The following is a 25411-nucleotide window of genomic DNA, read 5'->3' as shown; positions in this document are numbered from 1 at the left end:
GCCTCTCTTCCCGCTAGAGATACTCCGGACTTCTGTCACCTATCTGACATCACACGCCCCTGGAGAGCAACTTCTCAGCCCAGAAATGTCACCTTTAGGGAAGTTCTCTAGCTAGCTTGGTGTATGATGGGGACCACATTATCATGGACAAAAGGAAAGGTCTGGCATCTCTGCTCCTACTCTCAGCTTGTCTGGGACCAAGTATCTGGGGTGTTGTGAAAGGATGACAGGGTTCCACCGGTTTCTCTCCAGTCTAACGAACCCCTCTTCTAGTGTTTTATCCGCAGTGGAAGACAGCTCTGAAGAAGCTGCACTGTTTAGCTGAGGAGGTAAGCCGCCCTAAAGGACTGAGGGTTTGGAGCTCACTGCAGGTTGCTTGAGCAGGAAGAAAGGATAGCAGTTAGAATTCCGAAAAGGAGAGTAGAGTGAGCTGGGGGGTGGTAATATGGAAGGCACGAAGGCTGAGTTGTTCATCCTTTCCCTGACACTCTCAGGAGACTCTTGTATGTGCAGATCCACACACCTCCTTTGCAAAGAAGCTCTATGTATTGGGTGCAACAGCTCTGGGGTCTCTATATAAATAATATACAAAACCCGACAGTTCAATGCTTCACATTAACAAAAATACTAAAAATTCATTAAAAATGGAGCCTGAGGGAAGGGCTCCAACCACTACTGGAGCTCGCCCAGGAACGGGACTGGGAATTAAGCAGAAAGGCTGGGCCACTTCCAGTGTACAAGCAGTTCCTCCAGGTGACTCAGTAGCGTCCAAATATGTTGGTACTGGGTTGTGGCTGGGTATCTGTGAAAAATGAGAGATTGTCAGGGGGTGGAAGACCAATCATGGCTCAGATTCATGAAGAAGGGAAAGGGAAATGGGGAAGGAACTCCATAATATGGGCCTGAAGCCAGCATCTCAGCCACCTCTGCCGACCCCATCCCCACTTCTTCCCCAGCTTCTTCTTGGGAAGGAGGCAGGCTTACTGGAGAGCTGTTGTTGAAGCTGCCGGACCAAAGCTGCTGTCTGTTGCTGCTGCTGGGTCTGCTGAAGCCCCTGGCGCTGGAACTGGGTGGAAATGGAAAGTGGAAGATGGAACTCCAACCTTCCACCTCCTTCTTCACCCATACCTCCAAACCTATTAGTGTTGTGCCTGACCTCCCGATGCTACCCTGTCACACACTGTTCCTAGCATAGGATGGCTGTGTGCCCATCCTGTGTAGCCATCCCTGAGCCTGTGGCTGTAGTTCAGCAGCTACCTGGGGCTGGGACTGGGGCTGGGGTTGGGGAGGAGCTGTCTGCTGCTGCTGGTGTGGCTGCTGTGGCTGCTGCGGCTGCTGAGGCTGCTGTGGCTGTTGCTGCTGTTGCTGCTGCTGTTGTTGTTGTTGCTGCTGCTGTTGCTGCTGTTGCTATAAGCATACAAGAGATAATTTTAAGGAGAGCAAAGAAGCTATGACTTTGTATTGAAAAAATGGGAGCAGGAAGGGAAAAGGAAGTTAGAGCCAAGGAACAGTGAGGGAATTCTGGGTTCACATCTGAAAGAACCCAAACAGTGTATTTGGCAGACAGTGTCCAATTTCCCCTTCATTATGATACTCAGGAAATGAAAAAGAGGGGAAAGGAAGCACCTAAGTACCATGTTCAAACCCAATATGGTGGTGTAGGCCTGAAATTCTAGTATTCAGGAAGCTGAGGCAGGAGTATGAGACCCTGCCTAAAGAAACCAAAGAAAACAAAAAGTACAACTATACCCATTCTGCTGGGTGCCTAGCACATTACATCATGTTTCATCTTGGAGCCAGTGTGGGAAGAATATACCCTTTCCTTCTTGGGCGCCTAAGACTCAGCCACAATCCCAGGGCCTTACCCGTAGGATCTGCTGCTGCTGCTGCTGCTGCTGCCGGATGTGATACTGCTGCTGCTGCTGCTGTTGCTGCTGCTGCTGCTGCTGCTGCTGCTGTTGCTGCTGCTGCTGCTGTTGCTGCTGTTGCTGTTGTTGTTGTTGCTGCTGCTGCTGCTGTTGCTGCTTAGGCAGGATGGAAGTTGAACGGACGCCTGCCTGGACACCCTGGGCACTCAATGGAGTCATAGTACCCATCATGGGTGTCTGCTGCAGTGTCTGGTGTGAAAACCTCCAAAGACAAGAGGTCCAGAGGTCAAAGCACAGGCCAGAGAAAGGGGGTGGTACAAACCCTGGGTCCCTGACCTGAAAGAAACTAACAAGTCATTGTATTCATTCCTCTTGGCACTAACTAGAGGAGCCCTTCTGGAGTCTGACAGATTTCTAGGTCAGGGAATAAAACACAAAGACAATACTCCATTTTACTGTCTCATAACCTTAATGCTCAGGAATTTTTCGATTCTCTTTTAGCTATTTTTCTCTTATGAAAAACAGTCTGCACATGATAAGCATTCTATAAACACCTATCAAGGGGTTTATGGTTGCTGTTGTGCCCCAGAAACACCCCCAGTTGTTCTGCTACTCCATATGCCCGTTTTACCCAAATCTGCCCATCCCTGACAATCTGCAGCTGGGCTCCCTCGCTCGTCCTCTCCCACCTTCCCCTACACTCTGTCCACAGTGATCTGTGGCTACGCCAAGCTCCTATCACTCCCCTGAGCAAAGCAGTCCTTTCTGGGGTTGTGTCTCAATGCTGTAGCTCACTGTAATGTCATATGTCAACTTGCCCCCTCTAACCTAGCTCCTGCTCCTTCCCTTGAACAAGTTTCATATTACATGTAAGCTCCGCTCCTTTCTGTCTTCAGACACTCAACCCACTCCCATGGTTTTGCTCATGCTGCTTCCTTTACCTGGAATGCCCTTCGTTTCCCCCTCCTTTACACATCCCAATCACAGCTATCCTTCCATGACCAGCTCGAATCCATGGATCTTTCTAGTGCTTCTGATCTAAACTGGCAGTAGCCCATCTCTTCTCAAGTCCCATTTTACTTCTTGGCACAACTGAACACCTTATTATGACTTTGTTCATACCATTCTCTAAACATTCTTCTGCACGGTATCTTCTTCTACATAAGACCTCTACTTCTCAACTAGGGTAAAAAAAAATCTTTGGGGTGAGGAACCTTGTACTTTTTTTTTTACTATCTTTCTTCACTCTAGTCCTAACACAATTTTGGCTACACAGCAGGCAATTCATCAGTCCACTCTAGAGTATTCTGAATCCTAAGGTGCAGAGCCTCGTGATAGTTACCCAAGTCTTAACTAAGAGTCAACTAAAATTATCCATGAAATTCATTTGTTAGACCATTCTAGAGTTCAACTACTTTTTCTTCCCTTGAGACAGGGGTCTCATGTAGCTCAGGCTAGCCTCAAACTCATTATGTAGCCAAGGATGACCTTGAATTTTTGATCCTCCTCTTGAGGTGCTGGTATTGCAGGCGTGCATCAATACACCAGGTTTTATGTTGTGCTTGGGATCAAACTTAGGACTTCATGACACTAGATAAACATGCTATCAACTAAACCATATCCTTAGCCCTAGAGTTAACTGTTTAATACCGGACTTAGGACTCCTTATTGTTTCTTATGTCTAAAACCTCTAGATCCCTTCTTTTTTTTTTTAAAGATTTATTTATTTATTAAGTATACAGTGTTCTGCCTGTATGCATGCCTGCAGGCCAGAAGAGGGCACCAGATCTCATAACAGATGGCTATAAGCCACGATGTGGTTGCTGGGAATTGAACTCAGGACCTTTGGAAGAGCAGGCAGTACTCTTAACCACCGAGCTACCTCTCCAGCCCCTCTAGATCCCTTCTTTTTTTTTGTTTTTTTTTGTTTTTGTTTTTTTTTTATTGAGAAAAGGAAAAAAAAGTATCCTCCTCCTCCCAGCCACCCATTTCCCTCCCCCTCCTCCCACCCTTCTCCCCCTCCCCCAAACTCCTCTCCCCCTCCCTCTCCAGTCCATAGAGCAGTCAGTGTTCCCTGCCCTGTGGAAAGTCCATTAGATCCCTTCTTATCAAAACTAGCTACATTTGTTTCTTCTCTCTGATCCTCAAGGAAGTGACAAGGTTGTAAATGGGAGACTACTGGTCTCTAGGGTCCATTCCAACTCCAGTTGTTTGTGGTAATGGTTATATGACAAGATTTACTATTCCTCGTGGCTCCCAAAGTTCAGGCCCATCTATTACCTCAAGTATGGGATTTCCCAAATCAGATGTTTGCTTATACCTCAGTGTCCCTTCCCAGTTCACCACTACTTTGGGTACCTTTGAGTGGAAGTCAGTCCATGCCCATAGGTTGGGGCCTGCTGATGCACATAGCCACTGGGCCGCTGTTGCAGGTGGCGGGTAGGATCTACAAGAGTAGGATTGGTAGAAGGGTGGGTGCTCTGATAAGGCTGGCTGGAGTAGCTGGGGGGCACCATGGTACCTGCAGGGCCTGTGTGTTGCTGCAGTCCCACATGAGAAACATAAGAAGTATAGCCCTAGAGGGAAGGATGAGACAGAGTTGGGCATGAGGGTGTTTAGCAGTTTGCTGCCCTCTCCCTGATGCTCATAGTCCCAGGCATTTACCTGGGAAGTCTGCAAACCATAGGAAGAACTAGGAGTCATCTGATGGACAGATGACTGTCCCAACATCCCCTGACTCTGCTAAAGAGGAAATGGAGAAGTCAAATTCAGGAAATGCTTTCTGCCGTGTCTCTTCTATACCTCCTACCCTGCATGTTCTTGTGAAGGTCCCAAGTATCTCCTCAGGCCTGTGACCCACTAAAACCCCTCCCCCTGACAGTCCTCCCTACTGCCCCTCTCACTATCTTTGCCTGGAGCTGTTGGCGAAGGCGCTGTCCCTGGGGCACTGTGGGTTGCTGCTGCCGGTACACAGAGGTCTTATAAGATGTGGGTTCTAGGCCCATGACAGCAGTTATACCCGGTGTGGATAGCACACCGGGATAAGGTGGTCGAGTTGGCAGTTTTTGCATTGGCAATCGCACAGGACGGTATGGGTCCACACGAGGGCCACCTGGAAAGGAGAGCAAATTGACCTCTCTGAGATCTTCATCCCTTCAACTTTTTTCAAAAACAGTTCAAGCCATCCACATCTCCCCTGGGGAGAAAAGAATGTTCAACTCCACCATTCCTAGTGAGTAGCACTTACCAGCAGGTAGCGGTTGATTCTGGGTATACAGGCCTAGGGAGTTCTGCCTGTAGTTAAGGTGGGATATGGAACCAGGATTTGCATGGTGCAGAAGGTCTGGAGGCACTGTTACACCATAGGGGCCGCTCCTACCTGGGCCCATGCCATAATCCTGCATGGGTGCAGAGGACAAAGGTAAGTGGGTTATAGCAGTTCTGGAGGGGGTGAGGGAGAAGGGTGTAAGGAGAGCGGTACTGATACAGACACTGTATCACAATTCTAATGGCACCCCTTCTCCATACACCCCATACCTCCCTTAAACCAGCAACTTTAACCCCGACTACACAAAATCAGAAAGAGGGGTTGGAGAGGGATGGGGAACTGGCCTCAGTCTTGGTGGCTGGCTGGCTGCGTTTTTTGCCCTTGGTGGATTTCTTCTTGCGCTCCTCGGTGCTGGGAGGAGCAGCTCCTGGTTTGTCAGTCTTGAGGGGCTCAGGAGCCTTTTTCTCAGGCTCTAGTAGGGCAGGGGCTGGTGGCTCCTCATCTTCTGGGGGCAGTGGCAGTGGTTCCAAGTAGTAGGCTCTGGGCCTAGGTCTCAGGTGTGTGTGGTAGAGGAGCAACCGTTGCTGCTCCTCCCCTCGCGCCACTCTGCGGTCCACTCGGACTGTGCCAAACCAGGCCCAGGAGAGCGAAGCTGTGGACGGCTTCAAGCCCTCGAAAAGATCCCAGGGAGAGATCTTATGTTTGGTAGAAACTTGTAGACCCTGCTCCAGAAAATGAGAAACAATGAGCCGTTGAGACTTGGAAAACAGGAAGCAGGACTTGAGAACTTAAAGAAAGGGTAAAATATCTGTGGACAAGTTTTCAAACAAGGAAAGAGTTGTAAGTAGATCAAGGGACAAGATGAGAAGAGGAAAGACAAACACTGATACAGATGTCTGCAAGAGAGAACATTTTTGCTGGGACACTGTTGAATTGCAGGGGGAAGGTGTGAAGGGGAAGGGCGAGGCCAGGAGAAAAAGAGGTACTGAAGGGGCAGACAGGGAAACATGATGGGGAGGTCAGAGGCTGACAGAGATGAGAGGGATAGGAAGAAGCCAGAGAGGGAGGAGGGAGGGGCAAGAGGAGAAGGGAGAGGAGAGGAGAAAAGAGACAAGGAAAAACTAAAGACGGCAAAGAAAGGCAATCAGAGAGACAGAAGAAAAAGAGGAGAGGTAGAGAGACAGGGAGGGCAGGAGGAGAGAGACTGATAAAGAAAAATCAAGAGAATGTGAATATTAAGGGGTTTCACTTTGCATTTAAAGTCTGCATTCCCTTTTCTTCCTCTTCTATGCAGAGTAATACGGTTAATCAAGAAAATACTGAAACTAAGGGTTGGATAGATGTTCCAGTAGTTAAGAGCCCTTGCTGCTCTTGCATAGGACCCAGGTGTGTTTCCCAGAATCCACTCAGGTGGCTCACAACCACTTATAACTCCAGCTCCAGAGACTCCAACTTCTGACCTCTGTGGGGACCTACACAGATAAGTGGCATACATACACCCATATACATAAATTTTTAACCCATATACTGAAACTGACGTGAAAAAAAGGAAGTTGAGCTGGGCAAACAGACATGAGAAAAGGGATAGGGTGTCAGTGGGATGGTGAGAGGACAAGAGAACAGGTGGGCAGAGAGGAAGGAAAATGGAAGAGGGTCAGGATGAGACAGTTGGAAGTAAAGCAGAATCCAAAAAAAAGGGAGACTCCAAAAGAAGGGGACATAAAGGGGAAGGAAAGCTAAGTGATTTGCTTAAAGTCCCAGATGGTTGTAGGTTTTATTGGGGACAGCCTAATGGGCTCCTGAACTTGGTGTGTTAGCTGGAATTGTAAGATCAGAATTAACATGGGGTGTAGGGGGTAAGGTAGAGGTCACGGGAGATAAGAGAACATGCCTCCTTCTTGAAGATGGAATCGAAGCCAGCAATCTTGTTGCCCTTGGTGTCAATAAGGGAGCCCTGTGGCTCACAGGCAATGACATCTCGGTTCTGCTTGGGTAGTGGCAACAGTTGGTGAACCTTTTCCAGACTGTCGGACTGGCGTTCTCCCAAGTCCTTCTGAAGGAACAGGAAGATGGGTCATGAGTTCAAAGGTACAGAACAAGAGGGACAGGAAGTCTCAAGGAGTAGCACAGAACATAAAGAAGACACTCAGGGGGCTGGAGAGATGGTGGTTCGGTGGTTAAGAGCACTGGCTGCTCTTCCAGAGGATCTGGGTTCAATTCCCAGCACCCACATGGCAGCTTAAAACAGTCTGTAACTCCAGTTCCAGGGGATCTGATACCTTCACACCAATGCATATAAAATAAAACTTAAATAAATTATCACAAAAGAAGATACTCAGAGCTGGGCATGGTGGTGCACAACTATTATCCCAGCATTTGGGAGGCTTGAGGCAATAGTATTTTGAGTTTGTGGGCCAGCCTTGGCTATATAAAAAGCCACCCATCTCAAAAACCAAAACTAATCTCAGCACTCATGAGGCTGAGGCAGGAAAAATTACTATGGGTTCAAATGCAGTGTGAGCTATGTAGTCAGTTACAGGACAACCTGGGCTACCAAATGAGACCCTGTCTCAAACCAAACAAACAAACAAAGTAAATTCAAAAAAAGTAATGGCATTGAGTAAATCCCCATTGCACAGATAAAAAAAAAAGACAGGAAATGGGGAGAAAGAGGGCTCAGACTAAAACAAGTCATCTCATTCCCCACTCCCAGGCTACACTGTAAACCGAGGCAGGAGAGTAGAAGGCACTGAGCTTCCAGCACCCCCAAACCTTGTTCTTGTCTCCCTTGCTCACCTGAAGCTTCTTCACCAAGTTCATATATGCACGTTTGTTTTCCTCCATGCTGCCCTGCGAGATGCTAGACATGTCTGCAGCCAATGTTCCATTGATAAGCACACTTAGCATGTCCAACACAGTAGTAAAAAGCTCACTGTGGCCGTAGGGAGAAAAACCAGAGAAGAGGTTAAGAAAAAAAAATGGCCCAAGAGGTCACAGGCAGGAAGGGATACTCATGTTATCCTAAGGGGCCTGAGAATGTGTGGGGAACCCAGGGTCATGGAGTCAGTGGTTCCTGCAGCTGGTATGCGCTAGAGACTCCAGGGCATGGCCTGCAGGGTAGGAGATGCTCACTTGTTAGACTGCATGTCCACAGTGCCGCTGATGATGATCTCCAGGAGGAGCTGAGCCCACTCTGTAGTCTGCTGGGTGCTACGCTGCACTGTGTCAAACATGCCTCCCACCTGCCAGGACCACAAATCAGTCAGATGGTTCAAGGTGATAAGTGTTTGAGAAAAGCTTAGGTTAGAACCTGGGTGGGTGGGACCCGAGACCCCTGACGCCCTGTCCCGCCATTTGTACTTATGATTTACTATCCAACCTTGGGTCAGTGGCTGAATTTGAGATACTGGGATCTGTTTCCTTACTCATAAAAAGATGGGATCTGTACTAAATAAATTCTATAATCACATTCACCATTCCAAAATAAATTTCTAGTATTTCTAGGGCTCAGGCAGAGTGTCGAATACTGAGGCAGGGTCCCTGCAAGCACACAGGGTATTCAGTCTATTGGATCCTGGCCACAGGGATTCAGTTCCTCTAACCATTTTAAGGTCCTGCATCCTTTAGAAATACAACAGGGTTAATATTGGAAGACCTCAAAAAACCTAGTGCCTCCATTCTCAAACCTGTCCTCCCCAACCTGGGGCTTCTTAACTGTATTTCCAGCTCCACCCCTTCTTCCTTCACCCCAGATTCCCCCTTACCAGGTTGAGCCGCAGTTTGAGGGCCTCATGCATTAGCTGCTTTGGTTTGCAATCATCTAAGTACTGGTTTTCTCGCCAATTAATCACAATCTAGGATAGAAACGAGTTTAACATGTGCCCAGGAATCTTCTCCTTTCTAATCCAAGTCACCAAATGTTTTTTTAATCAGAAAATAATGAAAGGTCCAAGCATGTAGTGGACTCTCAGGTGCATCCTTCCCCACCCCGATGCCACCACCTCCACGGCCCAGATAGCCATACCTGGTGCACCTGGCTGTGGAGGGAGGCAAGGAGTCCCTCACGCTGCTCATCCTGTCCTTTCAGAAATGTCAGCACCAGTGACAGGAAAGGCTGCTGGCTCAACAGGGACATGCTAGAGCCGCGTGGAGGGGAAGGGCAGACAGGAGACTGCGGGTCAAGCACCTCCCAACTTTCTTGTCCCAGATTCTACTCTTAAAACGTTTTTTTTACATTTCTGTTTTCTATGTATCTTTTATTTTTTGGTTTTCCCGGTAGCTATCCTTGTACACATGACATGCTGCATATTTGGAGGTCAGAGGAAAACTCGCAGGAATTGGTTCTCATCTTCTACCATGTGGACCCTAGGAACCGAGCTCAGGGCTGGCAGCAAACATGGTTTTACCCATGGCACCCTAGATTCTACTCTAAGGTGTGACCTCCTGCTTAAGCCATGCCACTCAGCTCTTGACTTGCCACTTTTCTTGCCTTTCTTTTTCTTCTTCTCTTTCTCTTTCTTTCTCTCTTCTTTCCTTCCTTCCTCCCTCCCTCCCTTCCTGTTGTGGAATATTATTTGAAGATGTGTTACAATTGTTTATGCTGTGGGACATTTGTTTAAGGATGCAGAGATGTGCTGTATGTATGTGGCATTTGTTTAACTCTGTGAAGCTGTGTTACTTTGCCTGTCAAAAACACCTGACTGATCTAATGAAGAGCTCAACAGCCAATAGCTAGGCAAGAGAAAGGATAGGCGGTGCTGGCAGGCAGAGAGAATAGATAGGAGAAGAAATCTGGGAAGAGAGATCAAGGAGCAGGAAAAGGAGAGAAGAGACTAGGGGCCAGCCACCCAGCTATGCAACAAGCCACGGAGTAAGAAGTAAAGAAAGGTATATAGAAACAGAGAAAGATAAATGCCCAGAGGCAAAAGATAGATGGGATAATTTAAGATAAGAAAAGGTGGCAAGAAACAAGTCAAGCTAAGGCCAGCATTCATAAGAAAGACTAAGCCCCCATGTGATTTATTTGGGAGCTGGGTAGCCATGTGATTTATTTGGGAGCTGAGTGGTGGGCCCCCAAAAAGCAAAAAAGCCGAAAAGACTAAGAGTAAAAAAACAACTACACCTTTCTTCCTTTCCTGTTTTGTTTTGTCGCAACAGGTCTATGTAGCCCTGGCTGTTCTGAAACTCACTCTGTAGATCAGGCTGGCCCTGAACTCACAGAGATCTACCTGCCTCTGCCTCCCAAATGCTGGGATTAGAGACATGTACTACCATGCTCCACCCAAGTGCCACTTTCTCATGAGGCCTATTCTCTACCCTGAGCCCCAAAGTTTCTCCTTCCCTGGCCTGCTGTCTCCTCTTCTTCCTACTCTTCAGTCCTTACCCACAGAGTCTCTTTACCTCTTCTGTTTTTGTCGGTCTCGTTCTTTTCGGGAAGAGGAACCCAAGTGCTGACCCTTCTCCAATTCCTCCCCAGCAGCTTTCAGTACGTGGCCCTGAACTGAGGTGGGCAGTTTGGCAATGAGAGGAGCTACCAGCCACACACCAGAACGCTCTAGAGAGCTAGAAGACAGAGGACATGGGTTTCAGGGGAGCCAGGTAGGCAAGGTTGAACAATCATTTTTCCCTGTGCACGCCCAGCATCACCATTTTGAGATAAATTCTAATATTTTTCTACACACCTGAGCACAGGTTTGGTCTTGCTACTGCTGGGCATGTTGCTTGCTGTACTTCCAGAAGATGACCCTGTCTCTGCTGACTGTTGGAAAACCTCAATTGTGGCCTTGGCAATGTTCTCCAAGAGGGAGTTCATCTCCTGGAGAGGATAAAAGGTGTAAAAGTGCTAAAGAGGCAGCTAGCAGTGAGGGGAACACAGCAGGAGAGATGGGAGAGGAGGCTGAAGGAGAGAGAGCATTGTGGTGGTCCACAGTAGGAACATAACTGTCCGCTGTGCCCTCTTGTACCTCTGCATTCTTACAGTTCGCCACTGTCTGCTCCTTTGCAAACCTCCTTATATCCGTGGCCACAGAAACAGGCTCTATTCCTACCCTAGGCATACTTTTCACAGCTGAAAGCACCAACACTCTCAACCCATTTCCCTTATCAACAGCTCCATGTGTCTGCCATTCCCACGGCCTCTTATCTCTTTCAGTCAGGAGCTTGAGGGTAGGACCTCAGTTCTTCTATGATGACCAATATCCCTGACACGGGGAACTGCAGGTGAGCCTGGGAAACATTACTTACATTGTTGGGGGTCTGCTTGATCATCAGCTGTAACTCCAAGGAGGACTGGCGCATGGTCCACTGGTCCAAGTTCTGGTGGTTAAAAATCCATTCCCACACTAGTCATCATTGATGACAACCTACTGTTTTAGGGCTAATTCCTAATCCCCCATAACAGATTCCTAGAAGTTGGAAAGGGTCCTCTGTGTCCCTCTCTTTAGGAAAGACTACATTTAAATAAGAATCCAAAATTACTGAAAACAAGCATATTTTACATATGGTTAAAAATGACTCCATATCCCCCTAGATTCCTGTCCTAGCACCTCACCAAGTTCTGCTTCATGCCTAACCTTTAAATCCTTAATGTTAAGGTTGAAACCTGACTCTGGTGTTTCACAGCAGCTCCTCAGAGTCCCCACAGGGCCTTTACAGGGCACACAAAGTCCTTTAGAGACTGGAAAGCTACTGGTAGGTAATCTCCCTCCGGCAGTATCTCCCTCCAGCTAAAGAGACCTCATTCCTTTAGTTCTTCCTCCATGGCCTTATTCTCCCCCCCCCCCCATCAGCCATATGTCTGAAGCAAGCGGTACGATGAAGTGAAAGGACACAGGCACACCTATGTCCTCATCCTGGCCCTAAACTTCCTAGCTCGTGTGAAGCAACCTCACCAGCCTCAGTTTCCTCACTGGTTAAATAAGGATATTCCTATTCACTTCACAGGGCCATAAAGATCAAATGAAAGAAATGAATGCACAGTGCCATGCACAGAGTACCGGAGCATGAAGTACATTTTCAACCACAGTAGCTATTCCTGTTCACTTACTGGATCACAACCAAAGTGCCATCCATGCAAAGCAGAATCGGGCCTCCCTGAGGCAATTCTTGCCACAGGCAAGCTGTACTCACTGCAGACTGTGCAGTCATCACCTAACAGCCTAACTCCTGAGTCTAGACCAGACCGCAGATCTGCTCTGTAAGACCATGTTGGAGCTGTTTTCCTTGCTACCATTCTCCTGCATGCTCATTCATCTTCCTACCTACTGAACAGTTCCACCGTTCCCCAGTAGGATCCTGCTGCTGCTCCCAGCAACCCAGCATCTTGACCTACCTTGAGAATACGCTTAATGCGCTGCCGCTGGGGGTTTTCTCCATCTTCATTGTCCAGCAGTCGATGCGGGTAACAGATGAGCTGCATGAGGCGCTGGGCCTGGGCACTACTCAACACTGGGTCTTGTAGATCATTGCTGTCCTCACACAGTGACTTAAGGCAGCGTTCTCCTACCCATTCCTAAGGAGAATGGTAATTAGAAGACTGCAGGCAACCCCAGGAAGTTGTATCAGGGCAGGTAAAGGACCCGATGTATAGCAGGGAGGTAGTGTGCTCATGGGCTAGAAACAAGGCTATATTACATGGAAGCATTTAGGTGGAGTGGGGGAAGGTGAGACTAACCTGTTGGCAGATGCTTCGCAGCACGTACTTGGCATAGACATCCAGACTTGCTGTCTCCACAGAGATGTTGCGGCCACCCTGCCTCCTACCACCACTACCACCTCCTCCCTCCTCTTCTGGAAGTTCTTCTGTTCCTCCTGTCACCGTGAAGCCTGAACCTTTCAGCTCCGCATCCCCTGTGGTTCATGGGTGGGAGATAGGGAGGGCAGAGTGTGATCAGAATGGTGTGTGGGGACCTGCCCTGTCCCACAGAGGCAGAAATTCCCCAAATGCTGCTCTATGAAACAGAAATATATTTATCTCCCTCCCCTTTTCTCCAAAGGCCAGAGAGACCACCTTTGGGAGGGAGAAAGACTGTCCCTGTAGTTTTGCTGGCACTCTACCCTATACACACTTCTGGCATGTCTCTCTTCCTACCCCCTTGCATACCGAGTACAAACACAGCCTTGAGAACAGCAAACACAGCTCCATCCACAATGCGGTTCTGGGAGGCAGCCAGCAGGTGGCGGTCACAGGAGGACCGGATTCCAACAGTAGGTTTGTCTGTAAGGGAGCCACAGTCAGGGGAAGCAGAAGAAAAAGCAGCGGGTTGGGAGAGCCACAGTTTCTCTAGCTGCCTGGCTCCAATCAGAGTCACTTACTTCCATCAGACTGGCAAGGATTGAGCTGTGGTGTCTTGAACAGGTGGAGGAGGATGCGGCAAGTAAGCCGGGCCCCTGGCTCAGAATCCTGTTCGCTACAAGCTAAAAGACAGACAGCAGATCTGAAAAGAACGAAGCCAAACTCTATGCATGTGTATATGTGCTGGGAGGAAGAATAAGATGAAATGCAAGTGAGGAGAAAGGAGCAGCAGAGCACAGAAATGTTATACAACTGAAGGGGCAAAAGCCAAAAAGGTTCAGAGGCTGGGCTGAAGCTCAGGCTCACATGAGGGAGTTATTGGGTTCCATTCCCATATACACACACAGTGTGGAGGTGTTATCGGGGCTGCAATTTCAAAATAGGCCCTTGGAGCCTTCCAGCCTGAAGTACAACAAGCGCTGGCCAGGGAACTACAGCAGGGCGTTCCCCAAGAAGAGGCTGGTTATGGAGTACGTATTAGCACAGGGCGGGGAACTGACATTCTAGGAGTTCTGGACTGGAACCTTACCAGCATTCAGGAGTGAAGGGATAGCAGCACAGCGAATCAGGTCTTCCAGGAGCAAACACTGTCGGGCGATGAGGATGGCAACAAAAGTAGCCAGGGAATCGTGAAAAGACAAGTCACTGACCTGAAAAAAGTGGCCAGACACCGTGACTCAGTGTGGAGGAAAGAGACTTTGCCAGTGTGCCATGCCTCCACTCGACTCAACTCTGACCCTCTATGGTCTTGAGTGTGGCCAGATCGCTACCAAATAGGTACCTGTCTCATTCTCCAGCAAGACCCCACCCAAAGGCTTACATCTACATTGCACAGGAGATCGTTGAAACCACAAGTGCCATTGTTAGAAGAGCAGCACAGAGCCTTAAGTACTCCTAGCCACTCTGCACTCAGTGACTTGCAATAGCCGGTCAGCTCCGCGCACAGGATTGCGATGTCATTTACCCTAGGGAGAAGTACAAAAGCCCTCAGGAAAAGTCTTGCTCTACAAAACGTCAGATTCACAACTTTCTGTCTCTGCCCCAGTAACAATGGAAGGTACAGCATCTCTCAGATCAGGTGGCGGCATGATGTCCATTCCTCAACGCAGTATGCCCCATACCTATCAGGATCATGATGCCCCACACAGACGTGCATGAGAGCATTGCAGACAAAGCTGTAGCGGTTAGCAGGGTTCTCGCTCAGACTCTTGCCTAGCCCCGTGTAGGTGAAAGTGTGAGCAGCAGGGTTCTCCAGAGTGTCAATCATGAACTCCGGTGCCCAGCGCATATTGGATTCTGATGGCTCCACATTGCAGTAGATGGTGTTCTTCACTTTTGAGCAAAAGTCACTGCAGGGGTAGGGAAAGGAAATAGCAGTACTGAAGTAGGTCTGGTAGGGTACAGGGATGGGCAGGACAGGGGAGAAAAGAAAAAGGAGTGAAGGATGGAGGACCTTGGGAGAAGAAAAAGGGAGCTGGGCCACAGCAGACGTGGCAGGAAGGAAACCACATGTGATTAAGAAAGAGTGGCCTGTGAAGGCAAGGAGGAAGAAGGTTCACTTTCAGCAAGGAAGTCACAGGTAAAGGACACAGTGCATAAGTGATCCCGCACAGACAGCTGGGTGCTGAGGTGTGCGGTAATGGGAAGGAGGCAGGACTAGCCCCATTCTCCTATCTCTTCACCTCTCTTACCTGAAGAGCTCCCCAAATTTGCTCTTTAAATGGCTACAGGAAGTATACAGATCATAGAGATAAGCAAGGATACAGCGCTCTGCAGAGGAGCCATCTGAGCGGTTCATTCCATGCTTCACCACGCCACAGAGCCTGTTACAGAGCAGGGGAGGGAGGATCAACAGGGGTAGACAGGGGACGGGGGCCCTGAAAACCAATTTAAGAGTCTTGGGAAAACTATTCCACCCTACCTTGGTAGCAGACTCTGCCCCACTGTGTGGCCCCACATGTCCTTCCTAGGCCATTTCTAACTGGCATTCACCAGAATCCCACACATTTCAGTTACTTTGAAACCCTGCTTACCCCTCAAAGACTTGTGCCATCTGGTCCTGGTTGAGGATGAGGCAGGCGTGATAGTGTTGAAGGACAGCCACGATACATAAGCATAGGCTGGTTGTGTAGCTACCCACCAGATCAGAGGATTTGAGGAGGAGCTCAGCCTCAACCACGCTCAGCTCATTCAGCAGCTATCAGAGAAATGTAGATGAACCATGAGAAGAGGCCCCTTTCATTGGACGTAACCCATTTTCTGTAAGGAAGCTGCCATGGCCAAGCCTGTGCCCCTTCCTGCCGGAGTCACTTCAGCAGAGAAGGGTCAGGTTCCCATGTGCCAGTGTCCTGTGTCCACTAGCAGTATCTCTAAGCAGTCTCCAGGCCAGCATGCTGTAAACTCCACAGGGAGAGGATGCTCTGTACCCAAAGCTCTAATCTGTCTCTTGGGCCTCCCCAGGGAGCACTTAAGTCTCTATTCTGGCCCTCTTGGTTCATGTTCCATTCCCACTGTGCTGTCTTTGGGCCATCTGAAGAGCCCGGGAAACTGCCTGGAGCCTCTACTCTTGTCTTTGGGACCCTATCGAGCATGGATTCCTTCTTCTTCCCTTCTCTGCCCCAACGTCCCCACCTGAATGGCAAAGTCGATGAGGCCACTGATGCTCAGAGAATATTCCATGAGGTCGAAGATGAACTGCACATGCTGCACCAGAGGCAAGTGGTACGACATGCCAAGGGCAAAGCTCGTGATCTGCTCCAGAACATTCCGGGAGACCTGATAAGGGCAGTGTGAGTGAGACAGGAATTGAAGGAAAGAAGACCTAGGGACAGAGCAAAGGATGATGGCAGAAGGGGATGAGACCAGCAAGGCTTAGCCTGCTTAGTTGGGGGAAGATAAGACAAAAAGGAAAATAGGACAGGAGGCCAGAAGGTGGGAAGGGGGCTGGCTTAGGCCCACACCTGAGCCGTGACCTGATGTTGGTCATAATGAGAAAGGTGCTGGAACTTAGCAAAAATATCTTCAGCAGTGGGGAAGGCTTCTGGCCGGTTGCAGTGGCGCTTCTGCCCATCTTCCCCACCTGCGGGGACAGGTGAAAGCAATGAGTCAGGACAATAAAGAAAACTAGTTGACTGGGGGTCGGGTAGGGGGTGTGGAGAAGGGACTGTGCTGGGAGGGAGGAGGGGAAGGGGGAATGAGGGTAGGAAGAGAAAAGGGAAGGGTGGTCACGGAAGGGCTGGGGCAGGGACAAATGGGACAATGAAGCACAGGTTTAAAGGACCACAGACCATGTGGACCTCAGAGGAACGTGTACAGGGAGGTGCTAGGTTAAGGAGGGGCGGAGGGAGGGCAGCAAGGGGCTTACTGTGAGGTACCTAAGAATGTCAGGTCTCCAGGATTCAGAGGCACAATAGGAGCAAGCTGGTCTGTAGAGGGGGGAATGAGGGGGAAGTTTCAAAAGGACTAGAGCTCTCAGGAGACTCTAAGAGACGGAATATTGGGACATGACTGGGGAGTGCCCTACTCTGGGCATAGGAAGACTGACTAGGGCATTCTTTGGGGGAGACTTTTGTTTAAGGAGGCTCAAACCCACCAGTTTCTGCTGTCCCCTTGCGGTTCAGAACCTTCAGGATATCCTTGGTAATCTTCTTGATGGCATGGCGGGCATCATCTCGCTGCTTCCCCACCCCAAACAGTACGACCAACCGCTGGTTGCACTCATGGCTGCATGACTCCTCCTGCACCCAGCAGCACCGTCAGACTCCATCACAGGTCTCCTGCCCTCCTCTTTTTTTCTTTGTTTGGTTTTTGTTTTTGTGTTTTTTGTTTTTTTGTTTTTCAAGACAGGGTTTCTCTGTAGCTTTGGAGCCTGTTTGGAGCCTGTCCTGGAACTCACTCTGTAGACCAGGCTGGCCTCGAACTCACAGAGATCCGCCTGCCTCTGCCTCCTGAGTGCTGGGATTAAAGGTGTGCGCCACCACCGCCCGGCTTCCTGCCCTCCTCTCAAGAGCATGCTTTGTATCTCTCAACACTCCCATGTTCAAGCCCCTTCTCAAACACACCCAACACCCTTGGGAACAGGTCTAGCCCCTCAGCAAATTCCTTGGATGAAAATCTGGGCTCAAAACAAGCCATCACAAATGTTGGAGAACAGTACCTGTGGGATTGGAAAATGTGTGGCATACTGCACATGTCGTGGCTGGTCATAAAGAACCCCAAGTGTCCCCTCGATCTTCTCTTTGGGTGGGGGCTTCACTTCCTTTTCGACATCTGGTTTCTCAGGGGATGGACTTCCCTTCCCCTCACAAGGCATAGTAGGGGAGAACAACTAAGAGGGCGAAAGGCAGCACGTTCAGGAGGAGCAAAGGAGGCAAAGAAATTCCCAAAGGAGGCGTAAGGGGAGAACCAAGGTGCTAGATTCTTCCATGCTCAGGATCTTACTGAGAAATCGGGTTTCTCCATGTCTTCAAAGAGCACACTGGAACTAGGGTCGATGTCCATAGATTCAGAGAGCCCTGGATCCTGCAGGCACACAACAAACTGCATTTCTTAAATGCAGCTTTAAATGCAAAGACAACTCCCTGCTTTAGTCCCACGGAGTGCTTCTTCACTGTCCAGGAAGTTCACTGAGAACTGAATCAAGGAGGCAGGAGGAAAGCCCAAGTTCTGCATTCAAACCTTGTCCAGTTACTTAACCAGTAAGTAAAGCCTCAGTTTCCATCGGCTTTAAAAGGAAGGCAGGAGTACGTCACCGACCTTTTGTGAAGAGCAAGTGAGAAACTGACATGAGACTATTCTATAAACCACGAAGTTCTAATACCATTCTTGGGTAAAAGAGATGCTCGGAAGCTTCTAGAAGCTGTGAAAATGGGAGTGTCAAAATGTAATAATTACTAGCAAGGAAAAGGACACACACCTCTAGCTTGCTACTGCTGCTGCCTTCAGCTTCCTTGCGCTCTGGGTCATCTGCAGGATCATCAAAGGGAGAGGGAGGCCGAGGACCAGGGGCTCCAAATGCAAGGTCCCCCCGAGAGATGAGAGTGCAAGTGTACATGTTGTGGGAGAAAACATCGTGTCGGATCAGTTCACAGAAAAGTAGTACTAAGTTAAAGAATTCCACTCGTTCACTCTCACTGCGGGGATCAGCTAGAAAGGAATGAGGAAAGCTAAGTTAGTAGAACACAAGACGGGACAAAAAGAGATAGGGACATGCTTCAGTAATGGTGCTCTTAGAATACTACAGAGATATCCCTGAGGCAAGAACAGGAAGAAAAAAATCCAGAAACTGCCTAGACATACAAAGTATGGTTGGTGGGGCTGGAAAAATGCCTCAGTGGTTAAGAGCATTCACTGGCTGCTCTTCCAGAGGATTTGATTCCAAGCACCCTCATAGCAACTTACAACTGTCTATAAACTCCAGTTCCAGGGCATCCAAAGCCCTCCACTGGCCTCTGCAGGTACCAGACACGCACATGGTGCACAAACATACATGCAGGAAAAGTAACCATACTCAAATATTTAAAAAACAGGTGGCTACATCACTTCATGCTGTCCACCACCACCACCTCAGAATGAACAGACTATCATTGCTCCTGTGCATATAGGAAAAATGCTTTGCTCAAATGTTCTTGTGTTTATTCTTTGCATTTCTCTATTCTATGAAAATTGTGAGACCATCAAGGAATAGAATTATGCCTAAAAGTAATTTTTCAGAGTCAAAGACAGAAGTATAAACCAGAAGGTCCTTTTTTGTGTTCTTGAGGCAGAATTTGTGTAGCTTTGACTATCCTGGAACTCTGTACAAAAGGCTGATCTCAAACTCAGAGATCATCTGCCTGCCTCTGCCTCCTGAGTGGCGGGATTAAAGGTGTGTGCTACCACTGCCTGGCTTTTGCTTTTTTGACAGTTTTTCTGTGTAGCCCTGGCTGTCCTGAAACTTGCTCTGTAGACCAGACTGACCTTGAACTCAGAAATTCACCTGCCTCTACCTCCCTAGTGCTATGATTAAAGGTGTGCACCACCACTGTCCAGTGCCAGAAGGTCCTTCCTCAAGTTTTCTGAGTACATAGTTTATAACTGAATTTAGGCAAGGTAACTAGAAGATTGTAGGTATCCATACTCAGCATGGGAGCCTGTGTATCCAGAAACTGCAGGAGGACATCCTGGAATATGGGTGCACTAGGAGCAGAAAGTGAACCAGAGGCGATGGAACCCTTCTCATCAGCTGCTTCAGATTCTCCGCAACGCTGCACGATGAGAGAACAAAGTAAGGAGTTACTTTTCCCTGCTTCTTCACTCTTCACTGTGTAACCTCGGGAGAGTCACCTGTCTTGCCTCCATCCCATACTTCTCATTTCCTTTGCCACCTCCCAACTACAGCCTTGATCTCTTCTCTAACTAATTAATCCATCAGCTCTTTTCTATTTGTGCCTTATGTCCTTAACATTCCCTGTACAGTCTCTACCACTTTTATTTATTTGCTTATTTAGTTTTGTAGGCAAGGTCTCACTATGCAGCTCTGGCTGGTCGCAAACTCATAAGAGATTGGCCTGCCTTTGCCTCCCAAATGAGTGCTGAGATTAAAGCCATGCAAGACCATGTCCAGCTTTTTTTTCCCCAAGAGAGGGTTTCTCTGTAGCTTTTAGAGCCTGTCCTGGAACTAGCTCTTGTAGACCAGGCTGGCCTTGAACTCACAGAGATCTGCCTGCCTCTGTCTCCCAAGTGCTGGGATTAAAAGTGTGTACCACCATGGCTCAGCCCAGCATTTTTTTAAAACTTTGTTTTGAAACAGAGTCTATGTGGCACTAGCTGTTCCAAATTACACCAGGCTGGCCTCAAATTCAGAGATCTGCATGCCTCAGGCTCCTAGGTGCTGGGATTAAAGGTGTCCACCACCACACTCAGCTTTTTTAACTTTTGAGACAGTCTCTCTAGCTAGGCCAGGTTGGCTTTGTAACCATGATCCTCTATATAAACCTTTCACATGGTGGAATTACAGGTATGTGCCAAGACGAGAGCTCTCTATGGGTTCTTTCCAATCCTTCAGGTCCAGTCCCAGTCCCACTTCTATCTCAATCAATCACTCCAATGTGTCCAAACCTAGTTATTCTTTCCATTGGGCAACTCACTCCCTTTTCTTAGCCTCTAACCTCAGCCTCAATTTCAGCTTGTCTCTTCTCCAGGAGCTTGGCTACTACCATAGCACGATGCCGACCAGAGCGCTTGCAGCTCACAGCCCATTCACATAATAATGATACCACAGCATCATCATCTGAGGAAATCTGCAAGCAAAGGATTTGATGAGGATAAGTAACGGAAGGCTGGGGACAAAAGAACTGAGTTCCTCTTTCAAAAACATAGGCCCCACCTAAAAACATCCTGGGACCAGGACCAGGCACCAAGAAGATCATCAGTTCAGGGGTCTCCTACCATCAATGTGTTACTAACCTTACCCTTATCCAGACTGCTTCTCCTGCAAGGGTTTTGTTCTTTCTGTTTCTCTTACTCACCTCATGACCATCCTTACTAGGCCCCAGTCCAAAAATTCGATTACAAAGGGAGTCAAGAGAATTACTAAAGTCAGAGCGCTCAAAACTATGGCTGTCTAGTACTTCTAAAGTGTGGAGCACCCGTCCAATGGTGAAACCTGAGGACAAAACAAACAGCAGAGGGGAGTTAGCCAGAGGTTCCGTGCATTTGGAGTCTCAGATGTCTAGGTGCCCATCGCCATCCTTTCCTAGCTTCTGCCCTCTGACACCCACCTGCAGTAGCTTCCTGGCACTTATCAAAAGACCAGCGAACCTCAACTGCTTGTCCTCGCTCCTTGATCTGCTGTTCAATCTCTCGCAATTTTGCACGCACCTGCAATATTTTTTTAAAAAAGCTTTAAGGAAACAGATACATAAAAAGCTAAAAGAAGAATAGCCGAAAGCTGGGCATGGTAGTATACGCCTGCCTGTAATCTAGCACTTGGGAGGCAGAGGTAGAAGGATCACCATTAAGTTCGAGGCCTGCCTGGTCTACAGAGCAACTTTCAGGTCAGCAAAGGCTACTTAGCAAGAGTCTGTCTCAAAAAACAAAGCAGAAACATAAAACAGTAGCAGCCCCCAAACCACTATTTCTGGAAAAACAATTTAGCATCGCATCGCAACTTTGAAATACCAAGGTAGTGTTTAAACTTACCTGCTGAGTGAAGGCACTATTACCCTCTGGCATGGGCAAGTTGGAGGGAGCAATGGGCAGGTGGTCAAGTGGAGAGCCAGTCTTAATTCGACTATCAGTCAATGAGTAGTGCCAAACTAGGGCACTGGGACAACACAGGAGGATGGTCTGCCAGACGAACAGATAAGTCAAACCCAGTTAGCATGGATGCCTCTCTAGAATCCCCACTTCTGAGCCACCTCCCTTAGGTTTCCCATCTGAATTAGGTTTACTATGACTGAGTCCTTGGGGCAAGTATCATCCCCTCCTCCTCACCTTCCTCTTTTTAATTATTTGTATAGTATTTCAGACAAGGGTTCATTTGGCTATGGCGCTTATGCTGACTTTGAACTCACAATCCTCCTGCCTCTTCTTTCTAAGTTTGGGACTGTGAACACTATCATTCTCAGCGCTTTCCTAAGAAGCCTTGGGCCTACTACTTAGTTCTGAGAGAAAATTCCAAAACCTCTAAAAGGGATCGTCCTATTACAGAGAAACAGCCACGTGGTGGTGGTGAATGCCTTTAATCCTAGCACCTGGAAGGCTGAGGCAAGCAGTTTTCTGTGAGTTCAAGGCCAGCTTGGTCTACAGGACAAATTCCAGGACCAGCTCGGAAAAACAAACAACAAAAAAGCAGAGAAACACTAATTCTTGAATCCTCAGTGCCAGCTCCCACCTCTGAGTTGGACTCACCCCATTCTCCAGGATGAGCGCTGTTAGTTCTTTACACTTTCTTCGGCCCTCTAGTACCTACCTGAAGGATACAGCTGAGGCCAAAAACCAGGGGCCGGTGCTGAGGACACATAAGCAGGTCACTAAAGGGAGTCGTGGGTGTACTGCTAGTTGGGGGCTGAGGTGCAGGAGTGGTGGGCAGAGAGCTTGTTGACTGAGCAGATATAACATGAGATGAGTGGCTGCTCATGCCATCCAGCTGTAGAGCCAGTCTCCGGGTACAGAAGTAGGCAAGGCGGCGGGACAGATAGGCAGACTGGACAAATTCCCCTGAGTACTGTGAAGACATGACCAACAGAGCCCCTAGTTTTCTCCAAGAGACACTGCTCTGATCCTAACCCTTCCTCGGATCCCTTCAAACACTCCCTCTCTAGGTCTAGGTCTTACTCGAAGCAGTAGAGGAAGCAGCAATTTAAGCAATTCGTCCTCTCCAGGGCGTATTTTCTCAAAACACTCAAGCACCCAAGTCAGGAACTCATGTCTGTCCAGCATTCCATCCTATGGATAGCAGGGAACTATTAGAGGTAAGGCAGATAAAGGAAATGGAAGGATGAAGAGAACCACAGTGAGGGCAAGGCAATGGGCAAATTCCATTCTATACCAACAACACAGGGTAAGGTGTAAGTCAATGCCATGTACGACATGCCCTTGTGCCTACCTGAAACATGAACATGGCGAGCTTCTCATTGTAGTCCCACTGCCTGATTGCCACCTCTACATCATGGGGCAAGGGTCCTATAGTAGAACCACAGCCTCCACTTCCTGCAGGCCCTGGCCGATAGTATTCAGCCATCTTCTGTAGCTGTTCCCATAAGTACTTTGTAATGATTTGAGTCCATTCTAAAGAAAATACGGAAAAGGGAGCTATTTGATAGTATTCTTAGGCTTTGAATACTCCTGTCTCCCCTGCTTCCACTCACAATCACCACAATCCCGAGCTCTATTCATCTTCTTACCCTGGAGACAAATGCCACCTCCTTAAATAAAGTAATCACTATATCCACTGAAGTCGCAGAGAATCGTCTGCCTACTCTGTTGGCATTCACCACTTTCTATAATGAATTATGCTACATATGCCTTCGCATCTCCACTAAGATCCAAAGAGCAGAGAATATATGCTGGTCATCTTTACAGCCCAGTACCTGACCATGGTAGATAAGCAAATCACTCCATGCTTACCAACTGAGTGAGTGTGAGATTCACGCAGAAGCAAGGAATATAGACTAAGGCGTCTGTCACTCCTTGAAGCCATCGGTGGCACACCAGGTGTGCAGTCACTTACCCGTGAAAGGGTCAGCAGTATTTTTCTTCTTAACCTTAGTTTCAGACATTGCTGCATAATAGGCACAGGTCATCTTAATGAGCCAAGCAGCCCGCATCACAGGCACTGTGTATTTGGCTAAGTATCCAAACACTTCTTCCTTTTTACTGAAAATGGGGACCTGGATGGACATCACAAACAGTGAGGTCTCTATTACCCCAGGAGTTGATACCACGTAGCTTAGTATCAGAACATAGGTAGGTACCTGACACATTCCCCACGTTGACCCTAAGAACGAGAAACAGCACCTCACCTTTTTAGCTAGGTTTGTGAGTGGTTTGGTGCCAGCCAGGTCGGTGAACCAGGTGTTAATAGCACTCTGAGATCGTGCAGTCACCAGCCAGAAGTTGTCCTTCTGGTTCATGATGGACTTTTTGTGACTGGTGTCAGAGAAAGTATTGCAGCGTAACTTCTCGGCAATAATGCTGCTGAAGTTGGAACTGATCTAGAGGAAGAAAAGTGTACCTCAGTGCGGTAAGAAGGGGTAGCCAGGTGCCACTGTGGTAGGGAGCACCAGGTTGGCAGCTGCCCTGGGCTATGAACTCTGCCATTTAGGTTATCCCTGTAAGTTTTCCCAACCCAGAACCTTTGCTCTTTCTCAGATGCTTTCCAGCCTTTTCCTTCAGCCTGGCAGGGTTCTCTCACCTTGGCAGGATTGAAGTTGACGTTCTTGGCACTGCCATGTTCATCCCCAGAGACAGCAGGCTGGTTATTGAAACCTTGTTTTACATTCAAAGCCGTCAGTTCATCCTAAGGCAGAAAAACAGCATTTTAGTTCACCCCCATTCGCCTTGGAGAAGAGGGTGTAAAAAAGGGCAGAAGGGAAGAAAGGGAGGAGGATTCCGAGTAGAAGAGGTTGTTATTTAAAGCCCAGCCCTAATGTTCATTCGGACCCCACCCTCACCTCCACAGTCAATGAGATTCCCACATCCCCCAGAGATACCTCAACAGCACTCTTCCCTTGCAGGCACCTCACCAAGCTGGCCCTAACAACTTTCTGAGGTTTGTGTGTGAGCGCCCGCACGAGTGTGGAGGGGGGCACCTCTGGCGTGGCTCGCGAGCCATTGCCTGCACACCAACCGGAACTGCCGGCAGCCCCTACACTCCGGCACCAGTCCACTCTACTCTTCCCCCTTTTGGGACTTTTGCTCTCACCTAATCGCCCCGCCCCCCCTTCCCTGAACTGTCAGTGTCTCTTCCTATACTAATCACCTGCCCGGACCCCGCGGGAACCTGGATTTGTGAACGCACCTCTTTCTGTTTGGGATCTTGAGGGTACACATCGGGAGGCCCCAACCGCAGCCGCTTCAGGGGTCGGTGCTCATAGCTCAAGATCCCGAAAGCCGCCATCTTGCCCAGCCCGTACCGCCGGAGGCGCCTGCAGGGCCAGGCGAGGTGGGGAGGGAAGGGGCGGAGGGCCGAGGACGGGAGGGAGCAAGCTGGGCGGCGGTGGAGAGGACTGAGGCCGAAAGAAGGGGGGTGGCGGAGGCGGGGCACGTTAGAAACTCTCGATTACTGCCGGAAACTGCCGAGGGACGCTGGGTACCTTCGGACAATACTGACTGCAGAGGGGGTGGGGCCTCGCCAGCGCAGGGCGGAGCACAGCCCGGGAGCTTTGGGCCCTAGGAGGGAAAGTCAATTTCACCCACTAAAAATCCCCCCCCCCCCCCCCCCCCCCCCCCCCCCCCCCCCCCCCCCCCCCCCCCCCGGCATGGCCTGTGCTGGAGGTG

The 25411-nt window shown here is 48.8% G+C and overlaps 1 protein-coding gene across 2 annotated transcripts; it reads right to left on the bottom strand.

The window, feature by feature from the left end:
- Positions 1 to 712: 712 nt before the first annotated feature.
- Positions 713 to 25031, bottom strand: LOC121443292 (mediator of RNA polymerase II transcription subunit 12-like). 2 transcript variants are annotated; one of them, XM_041644996.1, is made up of 45 exons: positions 24933 to 25031; positions 24327 to 24431; positions 23935 to 24126; positions 23643 to 23802; positions 23019 to 23200; positions 22748 to 22858; positions 22383 to 22637; positions 21611 to 21757; positions 21190 to 21289; positions 20938 to 21074; positions 20578 to 20709; positions 19548 to 19674; positions 18345 to 18574; positions 17870 to 17950; positions 17586 to 17756; positions 17022 to 17166; positions 16804 to 16854; positions 16390 to 16508; positions 16061 to 16204; positions 15463 to 15626; positions 15121 to 15252; positions 14551 to 14778; positions 14250 to 14394; positions 13959 to 14079; positions 13450 to 13551; positions 13238 to 13351; positions 12809 to 12984; positions 12467 to 12646; positions 11380 to 11451; positions 10818 to 10951; positions 10537 to 10698; positions 9161 to 9272; positions 8901 to 8990; positions 8269 to 8378; positions 7933 to 8068; positions 7028 to 7189; positions 5481 to 5858; positions 5116 to 5266; positions 4772 to 4980; positions 4533 to 4610; positions 4227 to 4444; positions 1866 to 2130; positions 1258 to 1401; positions 985 to 1066; positions 713 to 802 (listed from the first exon to the last, which is right to left on the bottom strand). In XM_041644996.1, the coding sequence occupies exons 1-45, from the start codon at positions 25029 to 25031 to the stop codon at positions 759 to 761; spliced, it is 6597 nt and encodes a 2198-aa protein (XP_041500930.1). In that variant the 3' UTR covers positions 713 to 758. The 2 variants fall into 2 exon arrangements, with proteins under 2 accessions (XP_041500930.1, XP_041500931.1); XM_041644997.1 differs by having other exon boundaries at positions 1258 to 1398; positions 4781 to 4980.
- Positions 25032 to 25411: the final 380 nt, after the last annotated feature.

Source organism: Microtus oregoni, unplaced genomic scaffold (genome assembly GCF_018167655.1).
Source record: "Microtus oregoni isolate MIOR12 unplaced genomic scaffold, Mior012 000104F_ref0000108, whole genome shotgun sequence".
In the NCBI taxonomy this organism is placed as follows: Eukaryota; Metazoa; Chordata; class Mammalia; order Rodentia; family Cricetidae; genus Microtus; species Microtus oregoni.
This window is presented reverse-complemented; position numbering and strand designations above follow the sequence as displayed.

Bases quoted from the DNA above. Each gene is read 5' to 3' on its own strand.
- LOC121443292 (XM_041644996.1), bottom strand. From the start codon at position 25,031: ATGGCGGCTTTCGGGATCTTGAGCTATGAGCACCGACCCCTGAAGCGG. The intron at 20,710-20,937 runs GTGAGTAAGAGA...CTTTGCTTGCAG, and splicing joins CTAGTAAGGATGGTCATGAG to ATTTCCTCAGATGATGATGC. The intron at 13,352-13,449 runs GTAAGTGACTCT...GCTCCCTTACAG, and splicing joins TCCTTGCCAGTCTGATGGAA to ACAAACCTACTGTTGGAATC.